Source organism: Taudactylus pleione, unplaced genomic scaffold (assembly GCF_031769625.1).
Source record: "Taudactylus pleione unplaced genomic scaffold, aTauple2 ptg001161l, whole genome shotgun sequence".
Lineage (NCBI taxonomy): Eukaryota > Metazoa > Chordata > Amphibia > Anura > Myobatrachidae > Taudactylus > Taudactylus pleione.
In genome coordinates this window covers 452,594-470,239 of record NW_028285562.1, presented here as the reverse complement: position 1 = coordinate 470,239, position 17,646 = coordinate 452,594, and the positions used below count along the sequence as shown (strand labels likewise).

Sequence of the window (17,646 nt, the reverse complement as noted above, 5' to 3'; positions counted from 1 at the left end):
TCTCTGTCAGTGATATGTATAATGTAATGAGATATACAGGCAGTGTATATAGGAAGCACCACGTGTCCCATCACTGCCTCTCTCTGTCGGTGATATGTATAATGTAATGAGATATACAGGCAGTGTATACAGGAAGTACCACGTGTCCCATCACTGCCTCTCTCTGTCAGTGCTGTGTATAATGTAATGAGATATGCGGGCAGTGTATATAGGAAGCACCACATGTCCCATCACTGCCTCTCTCTATCAGTGCTGTGTATAATGTAATGAGATATACAGGCAGTGTATACAGGAAGTACCACGTGTCTCATCACTGCCTCTCTCTGTCAGTGATATGTATAATGTAATGAGATATACAGGCAGTGTATATAGGAAGCACCACATGTCCCATCACTGCCTTTCTCTGTCAGTGCTGTGTATAATGTAATGAGATATACAGGTAGTGTATACAGGAAGTACCACGTGTCTCATCACTGCCTCTCTCTGTCAGTGCTGTGTATAATGTAATGAGATATACAGGCAGTGTATATAGGAAGTACCACATGTCCCATCACTGCCTCTCTTTGTCAGTGCTGTGTATAATGTAATGAGATATACAGGCAGTGTATATAGGAAGCACCACGTGTCCCATCACTGCCTCTCTCTGTCAGTGCTGTGTATAATGTAATGAGATATACAGGCAGTGTATATAGGAAGTACCACGTGTCCCATCACTGCCTCTCTCTGTCATTGCTGTGTATATTGTAATGAGATATACAGGCAGTGTATATAGGAAGTACCACGTGTCCCATCACTGCCTCTCTCTGTCATTGCTGTGTATAATGTAATGAGATATACAGGCAGTGTATATAGGAAGTACCACATGTCCCATCACTGCCTCTCTCTGTCAGTGCTGTGTATAATGTAATGAGATATGCAGTTAGTGTATATAGGAAGCACCACGTGTCCCATCACTGCCTCTCTCTGTCAGTGATATGTATAATGTAATGAGATATACAGGCAGTGTATATAGGAAGCACCACATGTCCCATCACTGCCTCTCTCTGTCAGTGCTGTGTATAATGTAATGAGATATACAGGCAGTGTATATAGGAAGCACCACATTTCCCATCACTGCCTCTCTCTGTCCGTGCTGTGTATAATGTAATGAGATATACAGGCAGTGTATATAGGAAGCACCACGTGTCCCATCACTGCCTCTCTCTGTCAGTGCTGTGTATAATGTAATGAGATATGCGGGCAGTGTATATAGGAAGCACCACGTGTCCCATCACTGCCTCTCTCTGTCAGTGCTGTGTATAATGTAATGAGATATGCGGGCAGTGTATACAGGAAGCACCACGTGTCCCATCACTGCCTCTCTCTGTCAGTGCTGTGTATAATGTAATGAGATATACAGGCAGTGTATATAGGAAGTACCACGTGTCCCATCACTGCCTCTCTCTGTCATTGCTGTGTATAATGTAATGAGATATACAGGCAGTGTATATAGGAAGTACCACGTGTCCCATCACTGCCTCTCTCTGTCATTGCTGTGTATAATGTAATGAGATATACAGGCAGTGTATATAGGAAGTACCTCGTGTCCCATCACTGCTTCTCTCTGTCAGTGCTGTGTATAATGTAATGAGATATGCAGTTAGTGTATATAGGAAGCACCACGTGTCCCATCACTGCCTCTCTCTGTCAGTGATATGTATAATGTAATGAGATATACAGGCAGTGTATATAGGAAGCAACACGTGTCCCATCACTGCCTCTCTCTGTCAGTGCTGTGTATAATGTAATGAGATATGCAGTTAGTGTATATAGGAAGCACCACGTGTCCCATCACTGCCTCTCTCTGTCAGTGATATGTATAATGTAATGAGATATACAGGCAGTGTATATAGGAAGCACCACATGTCCCATCACTGCCTCTCTCTGTCAGTGCTGTGTATAATGTAAAGAGATATACAGGCAGTGTATATAGGAAGCACCACGTGTCCCATCACTGCCTCTCTCTGTCAGTGCTGTGTATAATGTAATGAGATATGCAGGCAGTGTATATAGGAAGCACCACGTGTCCCATCACTGCCTCTCTCTGTCAGTGATATGTATAATGTAATGAGATATACATGCAGTGTATATAGGAAGCACCACATGTCCCATCACTGCCTCTCTCTGTCAGTGCTGTGTATAATGTAATGAGATATACAGGCAGTGTATATAGGAAGCACCACATGTCCCATCACTGCCTCTCTCTGTCCGTGCTGTGTATAATGTAATGAGATATACAGGCAGTGTATATAGGAAGCACCACGTGTCCCATCACTGCCTCTCTCTGTCAGTGCTGTGTATAATGTAATGAGATATGCGGGCAGTGTATATAGGAAGCACCACGTGTCCCATCACTGCCTCTCTCTGTCAGTGCTGTGTATAATGTAATGAGATATGCGGGCAGTGTATACAGGAAGCACCACGTGTCCCATCACTGCCTCTCTCTGTCAGTGCTGTGTATAATGTAATGAGATATACAGGCAGTGTATATAGGAAGTACCACGTGTCCCATCACTGCCTCTCTCTGTCATTGCTGTGTATAATGTAATGAGATATACAGGCAGTGTATATAGGAAGTACCACGTGTCCCATCACTGCCTCTCTCTGTCATTGCTGTGTATAATGTAATGAGATATACAGGCAGTGTATATAGGAAGTACCTCGTGTCCCATCACTGCTTCTCTCTGTCAGTGCTGTGTATAATGTAATGAGATATGCAGTTAGTGTATATAGGAAGCACCACGTGTCCCATCACTGCCTCTCTCTGTCAGTGATATGTATAATGTAATGAGATATACAGGCAGTGTATATAGGAAGCAACACGTGTCCCATCACTGCCTCTCTCTGTCAGTGCTGTGTATAATGTAATGAGATATGCAGTTAGTGTATATAGGAAGCACCACGTGTCCCATCACTGCCTCTCTCTGTCAGTGATATGTATAATGTAATGAGATATACAGGCAGTGTATATAGGAAGCACCAGGTGTCCCATCACTGCCTCTCTCTGTCAGTGATATGTATAATGTAATGAGATATACAGGCAGTGTATATAGGAAGCACCACATGTCCCATCACTGCCTCTCTCTGTCAGTGCTGTGTATAATGTAATGAGATATACAGGCAGTGTATATAGGAAGTACCACATGTCCCATCACTGCCTCTCTCTGTCAGTGCTGTGTATAATGTAATGAGATATACAGGCAGTGTATATAGGAAGCACCACATGTCCCATCACTGCCTCTCTCTGTCAGTGCTGTGTATAATGTAATGAGATATACAGGCAGTGTATATAGGAAGCACCACGTGTCCCATCACTGCCTCTCTCTGTCAGTACTGTGTATAATGTAATGAGATATGCAGTTAGTGTATATAGGAAGTACCACGTGTCCCATCACTTCCTCTCTGTCAGTGCTGTGTATAATGTAATGAGATATGCAGTTAGTGTATATAGGAAGCACCACGTGTCCCATCACTGCCTTTCTCTGTCAGTGCTGTGTATAATGTAATGAGATATGCGGGCAGTGTATATAGGAAGCACCACGTGTCCCATCACTGCCTCTCTCTGTCAGTGATATGTATAGTGTAATGAGATATACAGGCAGTGTATATAGGAAGTACCACGTGTCCCATCACTGCCTCTCTCTGTCAGTGATATGTATAATGTAATGAGATATGCAGTTAGTGTATATAGGAAGTACCACGTGTCCCAGCACTGGCTCTCTCTCTCAGTGCTGTGTATAATGTAATGAGATATGCAGTTAGTGTATATAGGAAGCACCAAGTGTCCCATCACTGCCTCTCTCTGTCAGTGATATGTATAATGTAATGAGATATGCAGTTAGTGTATATAGGAAGTACGACGTTTTCCATCACTGCCTCTCTCTGTCAGTGCTGTGTATAATGTAATGAGATATGCAGTTAGTGTATATAGGAAGTACCAAGTGTCCCATCACTGCCTCTCTTTGTCAGTGCTGTGTATAATGTAATGAGATATACAGGCAGTGTATATAGGAAGCACCACGTATCCCATCACTGCCTCTCTCTGTCATTGCTGTGTATAATGTAATGAGATATGCGGGCAGTGTATACAGGAAGCACCACGTGTCCCATCACTGCCTCTCTCTGTCAGTGCTGTGTATAATGTAATGAGATATACAGGCAGTGTATATAGGAAGTACCACGTGTCCCATCACTGCCTCTCTCTGTCATTGCTGTGTATAATGTAATGAGATATACAGGCAGTGTATATAGGAAGTACCACGTGTCCCATCACTGCCTCTCTCTGTCATTGCTGTGTATAATGTAATGAGATATACAGGCAGTGTATATAGAAAGTACCACATGTCCCATCACTGCCTCTCTCTGTCAGTGCTGTGTATAATGTAATGAGATATGCAGTTAGTGTATATAGGAAGCACCACGTGTCCCATCACTGCCTCTCTCTGTCAGTGATATGTATAATGTAATGAGATATACAGGCAGTGTATATAGGAAGCACCACATGTCCCATCACTGCCTCTCTCTGTCAGTGCTGTGTATAATGTAATGAGATATACAGGCAGTGTATATAGGAAGCACCACGTGTCCCATCACTGCCTTTCTCTGTCAGTGCTGTGTATAATGTAATGAGATATGCAGTTAGTGTATATAGGAAGCACCACGTGTCCCATCACTGCCTCTCTCTGTCAGTGATATGTATAATGTAATGAGATATACAGGCAGTGTATATAGGAAGCACCACATGTCCCATCACTGCCTCTCTCTGTCAGTGCTGTGTATAATGTAATGAGATATACAGGCAGTGTATATAGGAAGTACCACATGTCCCATCACTGCCTCTCTCTGTCAGTGCTGTGTATAATGTAATGAGATATACAGGCAGTGTATATAGGAAGCACCACATGTCCCATCACTGCCTCTCTCTGTCAGTGCTGTGTATAATGTAATGAGATATATAGGCAGTGTATATAGGAAGCACCACGTGTCCCATCACTGCCTCTCTCTGTCAGTGCTGTGTATAATGTAATGAGATATGCAGTTAGTGTATATAGGAAGTACCACGTGTCCCATCACTTCCTCTCTGTCAGTGCTGTGTATAATGTAATGAGATATGCAGTTAGTGTATATAGGAAGCACCACGTGTCCCATCACTGCCTTTCTCTGTCAGTGCTGTGTATAATGTAATGAGATATGCGGGCAGTGTATATAGGAAGCACCACGTGTCCCATCACTGCCTCTCTCTGTCAGTGATATGTATAATGTAATGAGATATACAGGCAGTGTATATAGGAAGTACCACGTGTCCCATCACTGCCTCTCTCTGTCAGTGATATCTATAATGTAATGAGATATGCAGTTAGTGTATATAGGAAGTACCACGTGTCCCATCACTGGCTCTCTCTGTCAGTGCTGTGTATAATGTAATGAGATATGCAGTTAGTGTATATAGGAAGCACCAAGTGTCCCATCACTGCCTCTCTCTGTCAGTGATATGAATAATGTAATGAGATATGCAGTTAGTGTATATAGGAAGTACGACGTGTTCCATCACTGCCTCTCTCTGTCAGTGCTGTGTATAATGTAATGAGATATGCAGTTAGTGTATATAGGAAGTACCACGTGTCCCATCACTGGCTCTCTCTGTCAGTGCTGTGTATAATGTAATGAGATATGCAGTTAGTGTATATAGGAAGCACCAAGTGTCCCATCACTGCCTCTCTCTGTCAGTGATATGAATAATGTAATGAGATATGCAGTTAGTGTATATAGGAAGTACGACGTGTTCCATCACTGCCTCTCTCTGTCAGTGCTGTGTATAATGTAATGAGATATGCGGGCAGTGTATACAGGAAGTACCACATGTCCCATCACTGCCTCTCTTTGTCAGTGCTGTGTATAATGTAATGAGATATACAGGCAGTGTATATAGGAAGCACCACGTGTCCCATCACTGCCTCTCTTTGTCAGTGCTGTGTATAATGTAATGAGATATACAGGCAGTGTATACAGGAAGCACCACGTGTCCCATCACTGCCTCTCTCTGTCAGTGCTGTGTATAATGTAATGAGATATGCGGGCAGTGTATACAGGAAGCACCACGTGTCCCATCACTGCCTCTCTCTGTCAGTGCTGTGTATAATGTAATGAGATATACAGGCAGTGTATATAGGAAGTACCACGTGTCCCATCGCTGCCTCTCTCTGTCATTGCTGTGTATAATGTAATGAGATATACAGGCAGTGTATATAGGAAGTACCACTTGTCCCATCACTGCCTCTCTCTGTCAGTGATATGTATAATGTAATGAGATATACAGGCAGTGTATATAGGAAGTACCACATGTCCCATCACTGCCTCTCTCTGTCAGTGCTGTGTATAATGTAATGAGATATGCAGTTAGTGTATATAGGGAGCACCACGTGTCCCATCTCTGCCTCTCTCTGTCAGTGATATGTATAATGTAATGAGATATACAGGCAGTGTATATTGGAAGCACCAAGTGTCCCATCACTGCCTCTCTCTGTCAGTGCTGTGTATAATGTAATGAGATATACAGGCAGTGTATATAGGAAGTACCACATGTCACATCACTGCCTCTCTCTGTAAGTGCTGTGTATAATGTAATGAGATATAGAGGCAGTGTATATAGGAAGTACCACATGTCCCATCACTGCCTCTCTCTGTCAGTGATATGTATAATGTAATGAGATATACAGGCATTGTATATAGGAAGCACCACGTGTCCCATCACTGCCTCTCTCTGTCAGTGCTGTGTATAATGTAATGAGATATACAGGCAGTGTATATAGGAAGTACCACATGTCCCATCACTGCCTCTCTTTGTCAGTGCTGTGTATAATGTAATGAGATATACAGGCAGTGTATATAGGAAGCACCACGTGTCCCATCACTGCGTCTCTCTGTCAGTGATATGTATAATGTAATGAGATATACAGGCAGTGTATACAGGAAGTACCACGTGTCCCATCACTGCCTCTCTCTGTCAGTGCTGTGTATAATGTAATGAGATATGCGGGCAGTGTATATAGGAAGCACCACATGTCCCATCACTGCCTCTCTTTGTCAGTGCTGTGTATAATGTAATGAGATATGCAGTTAGTGTATATAGGAAGCACCACGTGTCCCATCACTGCCTCTCTCCGTCAGTGATATGTATAATGTAATGAGATATGCAGTTAGTGTATATAGGAAGCACCATGTGTCCCATCACTGCCTCTCTCTGTCAGTGCTGTGTATAATGTAATGAGATATACAGGCAGTGTATATAGGAAACACCACCTGTCTCATCACTGCCTCTCTCTGTCAGTGCTGTGTGTAATGTAATGAGATATACAGGCAGTGTATATAGGAAGCACCACATGTCCCATCACTGCCTCTCTCTGTCAGTGCTGTGTATAATGTAATGAGATATACAGGCAGTGTATATAGGAAGCACCACCTGTCCCATCACTGCCTCTCTCTGTCATTGCTGTGTATAATGTAATGAGATATACAGGCAGTGTATATAGGAAGTACCACATGTCCCATCACTGCCTCTCTCTGTCAGTGCTGTGTATAATGTAATGAGATATGCAGTTAGTGTATATAGGAAGCACCACGTGTCCCATCACTGCCTCTCTCTGTCAGTGATATGTATAATGTAATGAGATATACAGGCAGTGTATATAGGAAGCACCACGTGTCCCATCACTGCCTCTCTCTGTCAGTGCTGTGTATAATGTAATGAGATATGCAGTTAGTGTATATAGGAAGCACCACGTGTCCCATCACTGCCTCTCTCTGTCAGTGATATGTATAATGTAATGAGATATACAGGCAGTGTATATAGGAAGCACCACGTGTCCCATCACTGCCTCTCTCTGTCAGTGATATGTATAATGTAATGAGATATACAGGCAGTGTATATAGGAAGCACCACATGTCCCATCACTGCCTCTCTCTGTCAGTGCTGTGTATAATGTAATGAGATATACAGGCAGTGTATATAGGAAGCACCACCTGTCTCATCACTGCCTCTCTCTGTCAGTGCTATGTATAATGTAATGAGATATACAGGCAGTGTATATAGGAAGCACCACCTGTCTCATCACTGCCTCTCTCTGTCAGTGCTGTGTATAATGTAATGAGATATACAGGCAGTGTATATAGGAAGCACCACCTGTCTCATCACTGCCTCTCTCTGTCAGTGCTGTGTATAATGTAATGAGATATACAGGCAGTGTATATAGGAAGCACCACGTGTCCCATCACTGCCTCTCTCTGTCAGTGATGTGTATAATGTAATGAGATATACAGGCAGTGTATACAGGAAGTACCACGTGTCCCATCACTGCCTCTCTCTGTCAGTGCTGTGTATAATGTAATGAGATATGCGGGCAGTGTATATAGGAAGCACCACATGTCCCATCACTGCCTCTCTCTGTCAGTGCTGTGTATAATGTAATGAGATATACAGGCAGTGTATACAGGAAGTACCACGTGTCCCATCACTGCCTCTCTCTGTCAGTGCTGTGTATAATGTAATGAGATATGCGGGCAGTGTATATAGGAAGCACCACGTGTCTCATCACTGCCTCTCTCTGACAGTGCTGTGTATAATGTAATGAGATATACAGGCAGTGTATATAGGAAGTACCACATGACTCATCACTGCCTCTCTCTGTCAGTGATATGTATAATGTAATGAGATATACAGGCAGTGTATATAGGAAGCACCACGTGTCCCATCACTGCCTCTCTCTGTCGGTGATATGTATAATGTAATGAGATATACAGGCAGTGTATACAGGAAGTACCACGTGTCCCATCACTGCCTCTCTCTGTCAGTGCTGTGTATAATGTAATGAGATATGCGGGCAGTGTATATAGGAAGCACCACATGTCCCATCACTGCCTCTCTCTATCAGTGCTGTGTATAATGTAATGAGATATACAGGCAGTGTATACAGGAAGTACCACGTGTCTCATCACTGCCTCTCTCTGTCAGTGATATGTATAATGTAATGAGATATACAGGCAGTGTATATAGGAAGCACCACGTGTCCCATCACTGCCTCTCTCTGTCAGTGCTGTGTATAATGTAATGAGATATACAGGTAGTGTATACAGGAAGTACCACGTGTCTCATCACTGCCTCTCTCTGTCAGTGCTGTGTATAATGTAATGAGATATACAGGCAGTGTATATAGGAAGTACCACATGTCCCATCACTGCCTCTCTTTGTCAGTGCTGTGTATAATGTAATGCGATATACAGGCAGTGTATATAGGAAGCACCACGTGTCCCATCACTGCCTCTCTCTGTCATTGCTGTGTATAATGTAATGAGATATACAGGCAGTGTATATAGGAAGTACCACATGTCCCATCACTGCCTCTCTCTGTCAGTGCTGTGTATAATGTAATGAGATATGCAGTTAGTGTATATAGGAAGCACCACGTGTCCCATCACTGCCTCTCTCTGTCAGTGATATGTATAATGTAATGAGATATACAGGCAGTGTATATAGGAAGCACCACATGTCCCATCACTGCCTCTCTCTGTCAGTGCTGTGTATAATGTAAAGAGATATACAGGCAGTGTATATAGGAAGCACCACGTGTCCCATCACTGCCTCTCTCTGTCAGTGCTGTGTATAATGTAATGAGATATGCAGGCAGTGTATATAGGAAGCACCACGTGTCCCATCACTGCCTCTCTCTGTCAGTGATATGTATAATGTAATGAGATATACAGGCAGTGTATATAGGAAGCACCACATGTCCCATCACTGCCTCTCTCTGTCAGTGCTGTGTATAATGTAATGAGATATACAGGCAGTGTATATAGGAAGCACCACATGTCCCATCACTGCCTCTCTCTGTCCGTGCTGTGTATAATGTAATGAGATATACAGGCAGTGTATATAGGAAGCACCACGTGTCCCATCACTGCCTCTCTCTGTCAGTGCTGTGTATAATGTAATGAGATATGCGGGCAGTGTATATAGGAAGCACCACGTGTCCCATCACTGCCTCTCTCTGTCAGTGCTGTGTATAATGTAATGAGATATGCGGGCAGTGTATACAGGAAGCACAACGTGTCCCATCACTGCCTCTCTCTGTCAGTGCTGTGTATAATGTAATGAGATATACAGGCAGTGTATATAGGAAGTACCACGTGTCCCATCACTGCCTCTCTCTGTCATTGCTGTGTATAATGTAATGAGATATACAGGCAGTGTATATAGGAAGTACCACGTGTCCCATCACTGGCTCTCTCTGTCAGTGCTGTGTATAATGTAATGAGATATGCAGTTAGTGTATATAGGAAGTACGACGTGTTCCATCACTGCCTCTCTCTGTCAGTGCTGTGTATAATGTAATGAGATATGCAGTTAGTGTATATAGGAAGTACCACGTGTCCCATCACTGCCTCTCTCTGTCCGTGCTGTGTATAATGTAATGAGATATGCAGTTAGTGTATATAGGAAGCACCACGTGTCCCATCACTGCCTCTCTCCGTCAGTGATATGTATAATGTAATGAGATATGCAGTTAGTGTATATAGGAAGTACGACGTGTCCCATCACTGCCTCTCTCTGTCAGTGCTGTGTATAATGTAATGAGATATGCAGTTAGTGTATATAGGAAGTACGACGTGTCCCATCACTGCCTCTCTCTGTCCGTGCTGTGTATAATGTAATGAGATATGCAGTTAGTGTATATAGGAAGTACCACCTGTCTCATCACTGCCTCTTTCTGTCAGTGCTGTGTATAATGTAATGAGATATGCAGTTAGTGTATATAGGAAGCACCACGTGTCCCATCACTGCCTCTCTCTGTCCGTGCTTTGTATAATGTAATGAGATATGCAGTTAGTGTATATAGGAAGCACCACCTGTCTCATCGATGCCTCTCTCTGTCAGTGCTGTGTATAATGTAATGAGATATGCAGTTAGTGTATATAGGAAGTACCACGTGTCTCATCACTGCCTCTCTCTGTCAGTGCTGTGTATAATGTAATGAGATATACAGGCAGTGTATATAGGAAGTACCACGTGTCCCATCACTGCCTCTCTCTGTCAGTGCTGTGTATAATGTAATGAGATATGCTGTTAATGTATATAGGAAGTACCACGTGTCTCATCGATGCCTCTCTCTGTCAGTGCTGTGTATAATGTAATGAGATATACAGGTAGTGTATATAGGCAGTACCACGTGTCTCATCGATGCCTCTCTCTGTGACAGGATGGCAGCACGGCTCTGTCTATTGCGCTGGAAGCTGGGCAGAATGACATAGCAATGCTTCTATATGCTCATAATTCCAAGATCTCCAGCCCGGTAAGTAATTTTTTTGGGGGGTGGGGATTCCATTTGACTGTTAAATATTAAAGCTGTTTTATATGTAGAATGACTTACATCTCAACTATGTATCAGAGTGATTTGTAACCAAAAGATGAACACCTATGTGTTTGAGCACAATATAACAAACCTGGCCTCAAATGTTAGTGTATCCACAAAAAACTCTGTATAAGTTAGACAGCTGCCAACCTACAGTACATAGAGCAATGTCAATTCTCTCATAGCAGAACACAGAAATAGAGGAGTAGGTGGCGCTTTAAACACAGCGTAATGCAAAAACACAATAATTGTAAATATAAAACATTTTATACACAAGATAATAAGTCTCGGGAATGGGACATAATAAACTGTAACAGTGTCAATAGAGGTGCACAAATCTAAAAGTTATATCTATATAAAAATTCCACAGTGCAAGTATTATACTTAATCTATACTAGCTTATATATTGCGTGTCGAAACCTGTGGTTAATGAATGGGTAACCTGCAGAGTAGCTCCAATAAGTAGTCAGAGGTACAGTAGGGCAATCCTCTATTCCACTTATGACAATAAATCCTTGTGGCTCCGGGAAGTATTAGTGCACAGTGGCTGATGTAATTAGGCGCCCCTTGTGGATAAGGCGCTGGAGGGGTCCCGCAGTCTAGTGTTCTTGACACTGGCCGTGACACGGGAATCCCCTCAGCGGCAATGTCCTTGCGGCTTTAAGTCCTAGCTCCAGCCGTAGCGTACGATGCGCTTCTGACTTGCACAGGTGATAAGGGTACTCCGCAATCCATTTCTCACAGTGCCAGATACAGGAGGAGATGTACGAAGAGAGAGCAAGATATAGTGGAGAGAGATGAAGTACCAACCAATCAGTTCGTAGCTGTCAGTTTTCTAACAGCCAGTAAAGTAACAGTTAGGAGCAAATTGGTTGGCACTTTATCTCTTTCAACTTAATCTCTCTCTAAGGCTTAAGTTTGGGTACACACTAAATGACCTGTGTACCCAGCCCTTGGCAGATGCAACGGCCTACATATCGCTCAGGCCGTACACACTGACCGCTGCATCCAAATGCATGGGATCGTCAGTCACATCTTTAGAATTGAACAGCTCCTAACTGTCACTTTTCTAACACAGCCAGTAAAGTGACAGGAGCTGATTGGTTATTATCTCTATCTCTCTCCAAGCTTCGATAAATCTCCCGCAGCATACGTATGTAGCACCAGATTTTTATTAGGACATTGCTAAGAGGAAGATCGGAACCATTGTAAAAATCTGTTTATTGAATAATGTTAGAGGTTTTTTTTACTTTCTTCCCAGGGAAACGAAAAGAATCAGAGTGTAAACCCGAGTAATGAATCCCAGTAGAAGGAGGATTTTGGGTTACCAGCTTCCACCCTTTGCCGTCTACTAGGCCTAACCTGAACAGGGGTTGGGGTGGATCATCACTTCTGCATGCCGTCCAGAGCCTCAAGGTTTCCCCTGAAACACTGCAATGCAATAACCACTATGCACCCAGCTTCAGCACCACGGAGAGAGGAGAGGAGGGAGAGGTCGGTGAGGTAGGGTGGAGGGTGGGTGAGTACAGGTCGGCAGACTTTTGCTATGAAGTTTTAGAAAATGTGATTGAGAGAAAAGGGAGAATAAGGGAAAGAAAGTGAGAGAGAGAGAGATAATGGGCGAGTGTGTGGTTGAAAACGAGAATGTGGAACATTAACCATCTAGAGACAGCATACAGATCAGAAGGAAGTCATGTCATAATAATGAACATGTACTGACAGTAATACAAGGATGGATGAGGCACAATGATAGTTGTTCACTAACATTGCACTAAACCATAACAACCAGTCCGTAATTAGCTTTTAGCTGACTAATCCAAAGTAGACCATGACAGCAATTGTCTGATTGGCTGCTATGGTTTTAGTATAGATATACACGTATCAGAAAAGCTAGTACGTGCTTATCTATTTAGAAAGTTATGAACGGCACAGAAGATGGTAGAGAATACAGAGAATCCAATGAAAGCTTCTTAGGAAAGTTGAAATGAGAGCAGCAAAGCCTGGCAGCAGGAATATTATTACGATGGAGATGATAGGTGGAGGTACCGGATAGACCCTCTCTCACGTTGGTCCTCTCTCAGTCGCTTCCATACACCAGCCAGTTAAGCTCATTCCATAGGATTCAGCAATAATATTTGTGATTATTGGTTGTAATAGAGGCACTGCAATATATATATATATATTTTTGTTATCCATACTTATATGTCAGATGGTTTCTTTGAGTACTTGTATTTTAGGAAGTGTATCACTATATAAATATATGTATATAAATAAATAGCTATAAACCCGCATTGTGTCTTTCTACATGTAAGTCATGTTTATTACACTTCTCTAGGTCATTCGGTAGTGCTATGTCTTATATTTGGTTTACAAAGACACAGAATTATTTTTATTTATCAGGCCTTTATAAACACTCACCTTTTTCGTGCAATGAGTCTAAAGCTGGGTGCACACTATACGATGTATCGTACGATTTATTGTCCTGGCGTGGATCATAACGATATAGCGTACACATCATCAGGGCTGCCATCAGAAATTGTGGGACCCGGGACTGACAAAATAGGCAGGGTCCCCAGGCTTCCCCAGTGCCCCCTGCCCTTCCTCCGCTACCGTTTTCCCTTTTCCCTGGTTTATTATAGCTTTGCCAGGGCTCCTCTGTCCAGCTCTTTTTCCCACTTCCCTTTTCCCTGGCTGATTAGATCTGATGATTTACTTACCTTATCTCTTTGATGACGGCTCCGAGTCCTTTCTTCTGGCTTCATCTCCTCCGGCAGGCGCTGGCGTTGCTCCTCTCGCGTTGCAGCTCCTCCGACCTCTCCCTTAGAGACAGAGAGGTCAGACTCCAAAATAAACTTTATAAGGGTCTTCAACTTTTAAGACAGTGTGGGCCACATTAAAAAATTAAACGAAGCCCGAGGGCCACTAAGCTATAGGCCACAATCTTGATTCACCCCTGATTCTCATTACACCACATAGTAGTGTCCCTTATTCATGTATGACACACAGCAGTGCCCCTATCACACAATGCCCACATTTGTGCCCCTTATACACAATGCCCACAGTAGTAGGGCCCCTAATATACATAATTCCCACAGTAGCAGTGGACCTTCTACAATGCCAACAGCAGTAGTGTCCCTTACACATAATGCTCACAGCAGTAGTGCCCCTTATGCAATACACACTGTAGTGGTGCCACTTATGCAGTGCCCCTATGCAGTGCCATTAGTAGTGCCCTCAGTAGTAATGCCCCCTGGTAGTAGTGCCCCCAGTAATGGTGCCCCTTATGCTGTGCCCCTATGCAGTGCCATTAGTAGTGCCCTCAGTAGTAATGCCCCCTGGTAGTAGTGCCCCCAGTAGTAAGGCCCCTAGTAGTAATGCCCCGTAGTAGTAGTGCCCCCAATAGTAATGCCCCCTCTAGTGAAGCCACTTACACAAAAAAAACCTAAAAAAACCTAATACTTACCTTAAGCCCCGCTCCTGCGTCCGCTGCCGTCCGGTCCGCCTGGCTGCTCCTCTGAACTATGGGAGAGACATCATAACATCTCTCCCATAGTGCACTACACACTGCGGAAGCTGGAGCTTGGGAGTGAGCTGGCACTGCGGGGAAGGAGCTGGGCGCCCGCTGGTAACAAAATCTCAGCGGGTGCCCAACAAATGGATCCTGTCGGCGGCCCGCAAGGAACAGCTCCACGGTGCCCCGGACAGCAGTCCACAAGTTGAAGACTCCTGATATAGGGGCTGGCGGACCTCAGCACGCCGTGTAGTTTGGAGCAGCCAGAGCAGGCCCTCCACCTTTTACATTATGGGGGCCGGCTAGTGTGGGCCAGGTCAGCGGCGGCAGGCGGGAGCCTGCCGCCACTCACGGAAGGGAGAAGTGTGGGGCTGGGGGCTGTGCACTGGCTGTAGGAGCGGACGGGTTCCCTCTGTTCTGCCAGTGTCCGGGCCCAGGACTACAGTCCCAGCAGCCCCCCCCTGATGGCAGCACTGCACATCATATAGTGTGTACGTCCAATCTGACGTTCCCGGCTATCATTCATTGCATCGTCCTATCTGTTGTGCTGCAGGGCTGATGGGCTGATCAATGAACGACGCGGTGCTGTTACATGCAGTATGTAACGATACATTGTGCTGTCGTACGGCGGATCGCGCAGTGTATACCCACCATAAGCAGTTAATAGAGCATAGGAAAGAGAACTGATGCATTATTGGATTACTGTACGTTTAGTGCTAGCTGTTATTGTTAACTTTTACATAGCACCAAAATATCAAGTAGGGCAATAAAGAGAATTGTTATCAGGGCCGGATTATAGGTAGGGCTGATGGGGCGGTCGCCCAGGGGCCCCACACTGCCACAAACATGGGCCAGAACCTGCCCACTCTGGACTCTCCCTGGCCAGCTCCCCAGCATCACACAGCAGTGCACACCCACTGATAGACCCAACAGTGGCCTACTATGGAAGCCCCGCCCCCTCACTGACATAATGCCGTGATTTGCAGGTGTAGGTGATGGGGTCTAATGCCGTGAAGTGTCCGTCCCCATCAGAAAGATGATGCTGTAACAGGTAGTGTGTGCGCTGTCTCTCAGTCCCTTCCTCTCTCTCTCCCTCCCCTCTCTCTCTATTCCCCTTCATCTCTCTCTTCCTCTATCTCACTCTCCGCCTCTCTCTCCCTCCTCTCTCTCTCTCATTCTCCCCCACGCTCTAGCTCCCTACCTGTCCCTTTCTCGCTCCCTATCTCCCCCTCTCTCTCCCTTTATCTATCTCTATTTTATCTATATGTATCTATCTATCTAGAGTTGTGTAAAGCTCACCAACACTGGACTGTTGAGCAGTGGAAATGTGTTCTGTGGAGTGACGAATCACGCTTCTCTGTTGGACAGTCAGATGGGCAAGTGGGTTTGGCGGTTGCCGGGAGAACGTTACCTGTCTGACTGCATTGTGCCAACTGTGAAGTTTGGTGGCGGAGGGATAATGGTATACGGCAGCTTTTCAGGGTTTGGGCAAGGCCCCTTATCTCCAGTGAAGGGCAATATTAATGCTTCAGCATACCAAGACATTTTGGACAATGTCATTACAGTCGCTGTTGGTGTAAAGGTCAGGCGTCCACATACTTTTGTCCATATAGTGTATACTGTATAATGTAACACTGGGTATTGAAATGAAGACTCCAGACAAACAGGTACTTGGTAAAGCAGTGTCTTTCTACTTCAGGGTCCATAGGGTATCCACAGGATACCTTGGGGTATAGGTGTGACGTCAGTCGCAGGGCACCAAAGAGTTAAGCTTTCAGCCTCCCAGGATGCACTAGGTCCCCCTCCTATACCCCGCCCCCGGGCCAAGGCACCTCAGTTTAGTTTGGTGCCCGGCCGGCGTCGGGTGCACCTGTCGGAGTGGGGGCTAGAAGAGCCCCTGAAGCTTTCTTCAGTGCAGCTGTGGCTGCACATCTGGATGTACAGCATGGACAGTCAGTCCTGACGTCCATGCTGTCTTCCCTACACCCCCGCCGGTACCAGAACGCCGGTACCGATCCGGGGATGCTGGTGAGCATCTGGGGTCACAGCTAGCGGTGACCCCAGATGTTCCGGACCATGGCCGGATCCAAGGGGGACAAAGGTAAGCAGCGGGGTCCCGCGGTGGGTCCCCGCTGGTCACATGGTCCTAAGTCCCCAGGCAGGGGGCTCCCTGGGGACTGGCTGCAGCGTGGAGCCAGGTACTGAACCTGCGCTTTCCACTACCCCCTGGGACAGCGGACCGCAGCAGAGCGGTAGCGCTGCGGCGTCCCAGGGGTTAAATGCATGCCAGGGGAGCGCGCCTTCCCTGTCTCACAGCCGGCGCCTCCCCCGCTGCACACAGCCCTCTCTGCACTGTGCTGACTGGTCCTGTGTCAGCGCTCCTCCCCCAGGCCAGCTTCTCTCTGCTCCTCGGCGGCCATCTTCTCTGCAACGCATGGTGAACGCTGCTGGAAGCCTGGAAGGAAGCATCGTGGTCTGGGTCCCCCCGCATACCTCTCCTCCGCTGTGGCTCAGGTCTGTGTATGCAGGGCTGTGTCCTACCAGGCCCTGTGTCTGTGTGGTTGAGTGATCAGCGCTGTTAGTGCAGGAATTGTTATTTCTCTGCATTGTATGTGACTGTGCTAGCGCTGCTGCCTGTAACTTTATCTTCTCAAAACTGTCAGCTTTATTACTGTCCCTGTTCTTTCTGCTAAA

The 17,646-nt window shown here is 45.2% G+C and overlaps 1 protein-coding gene across 2 annotated transcripts in view; it reads left to right on the top strand.

Moving 5' to 3' along the window:
• Window positions 1–13,729, top strand: part of KANK2 (KN motif and ankyrin repeat domains 2) — a 124,749-nt gene extending 111,020 nt beyond the window's left edge. For both annotated transcript variants that reach the window (XM_088462183.1, XM_088462182.1), the window contains exons 13-14: window positions 11,289–11,381; window positions 12,703–13,729. In XM_088462183.1, the coding sequence (XP_088318309.1) occupies window positions 11,289–11,381; window positions 12,703–12,750 (141 nt within the window). In that variant the 3' untranslated portion in view covers window positions 12,751–13,729. The remainder of the gene's footprint in view (window positions 1–11,288; window positions 11,382–12,702) is intronic.
• Window positions 13,730–17,646: the final 3,917 nt, after the last annotated feature.